Raw genomic sequence first — 4,204 nt, 5'->3', positions numbered from 1 at the left:
TTTAAAAACCTGTTTACTTTCAATGCCGGTGAGAATTTCAAGGCAGGTTATTCCAGAGCGATACAGATCTTCCTGGGACGAGGGAGTGCAAAATTAATGGTGAATATGTTCCCCATACTAAAGTGTATCGAGACAACCCTACTTTTTATACCCCTATGTTGACGTGAATAATGAACTGATCTTGCAGGGCGGCACTTGACCGGGCGACAGTGCTGTTGAAAATGACTAAAGGGGGTCTTCGTGTAGACAACCAATGGTCCGCAGGTGGGGGACGGAGACCTGTGACGCAGCTCGTTAAAGAGGTGAAATAGTCCTTCATGTGTAAAGATCATTGCATCTTCATTTTCTGGTCCGCTTTGTTCGTGCAAGAACCTCATGTATGTTGATCATGCGCTATATCAGATGAACCTGCTGCTGAAGGAATACATTCTATCTGGAGACAGCAAGGAGGCTGAGAGATGCTTGAGGGATTTAGAGGTTCCTCATTTCCACCATGAGTTTGTCTATGAGGTGAGCACACGCACGCATCCACATGCCATCTACCAACAGACCTGACTCCCAACACTTTCTTTCAGGCAATAGTAATGGTATTGGAGTCGAAGGGAGAGAAAACATTCAACATGCTTCTGCAGCTTCTTCACTCACTCTCTGTAACGTCCATCATCACTGTGGAGCAAATGAGAAGGGTAAGATGACACCTGGTGGTTCGGTTATGTACCGCACTTGTTCACTCTTGTTTCTGTCTTCCTCAGGGCTACGAAAGAGTTTATATGGACATAGCTGAAATTAACATAGACGTCCCTCGTGCGTACTTCCTCCTTGAGCAGTTTGTGGAAAAGAGCTTCAGTATAGGTGTCATCGATGTGAAGTTAAGAGATCTTTGTCCCTGTAGGTTAGTGCATCCTGCTGTTTTCCTGTGATACATATTTCAAATATACAAAACCAGTGAAGTTGGCACGTTGTGTAATTCGTAAATATAAACAGAATATAATGATTTGCGAATCCTTTTCAATTTATATTCAATTGAATAGACTGCAAAGACAAGATATTTAATGTTCCAACTGAGAAACTTGATTTTTTTTTTGCAAATAATCATTAACTTAGAATTTAATGACAGCAACACATTGCAAACAAGTTGGCACAGGGGCATTTTTACCACTGTGTTTGTTACATGGCCTTTCCTTTTAACAACATACATTTGGGAACTGAGGAGACCAATTTTTGAAGCTTTTCAGGTGGAATACTTTCCCATTCTTGCTTGATGTACAGCTTAAGTTGTCCGGGGATCTCTGTTGTTGTATTTTAGGCTTCATAATGCGCCACACATTTTCAATGGGAGACACGTCTGGACTACAGGCAGGCCAGTCTAGTACCCGCACTCTTTTACTATGAAGCCACGCTGTTGTAACACATGGCTTGGCATTGTTTTGCTGAAATAAGCAGGGGCGTCTATGATAATGTTGCTTGGATGGCAACATATGTTGCTCCAAAACCTGTATGTGCCTTTCAGCATTAATGGCGCCTTCACAGATGTGTAAGTTACCCATGCCTTGGGCACTAATACACCCCCATACCATCACAGATGCTGGCTTTTGAACTTTGCACCTATAACAATCGGATGGTTCTTTTATTCTTTGGTCCAGAGGACACGACGTCCACAGTTTCCAAAAACAATTTGAAATGTGCACTCGTCAGACCACAGGACACTTTTCCACTTTGCCTCAGTCCATCTTACATGAGCTCTGGCCCAGCAAAGCCGGCGGCGTTTCTGGGTGTTGTTGATAAATGGCTTTCGCTTTGCATAGTAGAGTTTTAACTTGCACTTACATATGTAGCGACAAACTGTAGTTACTGACAGTGGTTTTCTGAAGTGTTCCTAAGCCTATGTGGTGATATCCTTTACACACTGATGTCATTTTTTGATGCGGTACCGCCTGAGGGATCGAAGGTCCGTAATATCATCGCTTACGTGCAGTGATTTCTCCAGATTCTCTGAACCTTTTGATGATATTACGGACCGTAGATGGTGAAATTCCTAAATTCCTTGCAATAGCTCGTTGAGAAAAGTTGTTCCTAAACTGTTGGACAATTTGCTCAAGCATTTGTTCGCAAAGTGGTGACCCTCGCCCCATCCTTGTTTGTGAATGACTAAGCATTTCATGGAAGCTGGTTTTATACCCAATCATGGCACCCACCTGTTCCCAATTAGCCTTTTCCCCTTGTGGGATGTTCCAAATAAGTGTTTGATGAGCATTCCTCAACTTTCTCAGTCTTTTTTGCCACTTGTGCCAGCTTTTTTGAAACATGTTGCACACATCAAATTCCAAATGAGCTAATATTTGCAAAAAAATAAAGTTTTCCAGTAAGTATCTTGTCTTTGCAGTCTATTCAATTGAGTATAGGTTGAAAAGGATTTGCAAATAATTGTATTCTGTTTTTATTTACCATTTACACAAGGTGCCAACTTCACTGGTTTTGTATTTGTGTATGAAAGTTGTGATTAATGTCCCTCCTTTCTCCCGCCAGGGGCCGCAAGAGGTTTGTCAGTGAGGGAGACGGGGGTGTCGTCAAGCTGGAACGCTAAGAAGGAGCTCTTTTAATGTACCCGCTCCTAGATTAAGCTACCGTACTTTTTTTACTTGCATATTTTTCCAAAATATATTTACCTGCATTTCTCGTAAGAGTCAAGAGAATTGAGTTCTCGAACGGAGGCAGGTCGACGAAGCTGCACTTTTGCAACAGAAGTGTGTTGGTTTCCTCCAGTGTTTTCAGTATGATTACATAAGCCAACCCTGAAAGTGCCACACCTGTGTGTCAGTCATTCCATGTTATGCACAGTATTCTGATTTCACTTGCCACACCTTTTTCTTTTCCAGAAGGCAACCGTCTGTACAGAAATGACTGGTTCGTGTCAAAACAAGAGCTTTATAAAAAAAAAAAACCTTATACGGAAAGTTCAGGGGAATCATGTTTGTTTTTGCAATATTGACCCCCTTACTAGCTGCTTTTTCTATGCTCTTTTGACATATTTCTTTTGTTTTATCCCGCAAAGATGTCATTCTTGAAGGTAACGAGAAAAACGGCAGTTCAGGAAGTATTGGTGTTTAGAGTGTTTATTTTTATATCGACTGCACTGGTGTATGTGATTTCTCATGTGTTGCTCTCAGTTCGTTCATTAAAACAACAATAAGTCATCACGCTTTGTTATTGTTACATTACGTTGAAGCATTAGCATCCTCAGATATAAATAATGTGAAAAACATAGGATACAATTATTAAAAAGGAACATATATAAATAATGGTGATGGTTCTTGTTGTGTTTGTATCCAAGATGGAAAGTCCTCTTCAATTGAAGCTCTAATACAGAAAATCAGCCTGTGGGTGTCGACTGGGACTGCTCCTTCATTGCAAGTTCTTGCTGTCTGACAGCCTCTTGAGCCTCTATCTGCATCTTCTCCAGCTTCTCAAGCGTGACGGACTTGAGTGGAAGCAATTTGGGCTTGCAAAGAACCATGGTAGGGACGTCTTCCATGGAAAGCTGCCCTGTTGATGTGATTCAAGAGTGGAAAAAAAATTCAACTAACTTTCTGATTACTCTACAAAAATATGCAGTGCACCCGGTAAACATTTACAGCCTTATTCCAAAATGGAAGAAATTCAGTTTTGTCCTTAAAATTCTACAGACAATACCCCGTAATAACCTAATTTAATTAGCAAATTTATTAAAACTAAAAAATCCCACGTACATAAGTATTCACAGCTTTTGTTGAATACTGTGTTGATGCACCTTTGGCAACAATTATAGCCTCAAGTCTTTGAATATGAGGCCACAAGCTTGGCACACCTATCTTTGGACAGTTTCGCTCATTCCTCTTTGCAGCACCTCTCAAGCTTCATCTTGTTGGATGGGAAGCGTTGATTGTACATTTTTGCATTCATTTTTCCACCTATCCTGACTCGTCTCCCATTTCTTGCCGCTGATACACATCCCCACATCATGATGCTGCCACCACCATGCTTCACTGTAGGGATGGTATTGGCCTGGTTTCCTCCAAACATGACACCTGGCATTCAAGCCAAATCAATCCTTGTCTCATCAGAGAATTTTGTTTCTCATGGTCTGAGAGTCAGGGGCATTTTGGCAAACTTTTTACAAATAAACAGGCCTCATTGGTGGTTTCTGAAGAGATGGTTATCGTTCTGG

At 41.3% G+C, this 4,204-nt stretch overlaps 1 protein-coding gene across 1 annotated transcript in view; it reads left to right on the top strand.

Moving 5' to 3' along the window:
* pdcd4b (programmed cell death 4b) overlaps window positions 1-3,192 on the top strand; it is a 28,606-nt gene extending 25,414 nt beyond the window's left edge. Inside the window, exons 8-12 of the mRNA XM_061922775.2 lie at window positions 188-302; window positions 403-510; window positions 576-686; window positions 753-892; window positions 2,527-3,192. Of these exons, the coding sequence (XP_061778759.2) occupies window positions 188-302; window positions 403-510; window positions 576-686; window positions 753-892; window positions 2,527-2,584 (532 nt within the window). The 3' untranslated portion in view covers window positions 2,585-3,192. The remainder of the gene's footprint in view (window positions 1-187; window positions 303-402; window positions 511-575; window positions 687-752; window positions 893-2,526) is intronic.
* Window positions 3,193-4,204: the final 1,012 nt, after the last annotated feature.

The sequence above is a fragment of the Nerophis lumbriciformis genome, linkage group LG27 (assembly GCF_033978685.3).
Source record: "Nerophis lumbriciformis linkage group LG27, RoL_Nlum_v2.1, whole genome shotgun sequence".
NCBI lineage: Eukaryota > Metazoa > Chordata > Actinopteri > Syngnathiformes > Syngnathidae > Nerophis > Nerophis lumbriciformis.
This window is presented reverse-complemented; position numbering and strand designations above follow the sequence as displayed.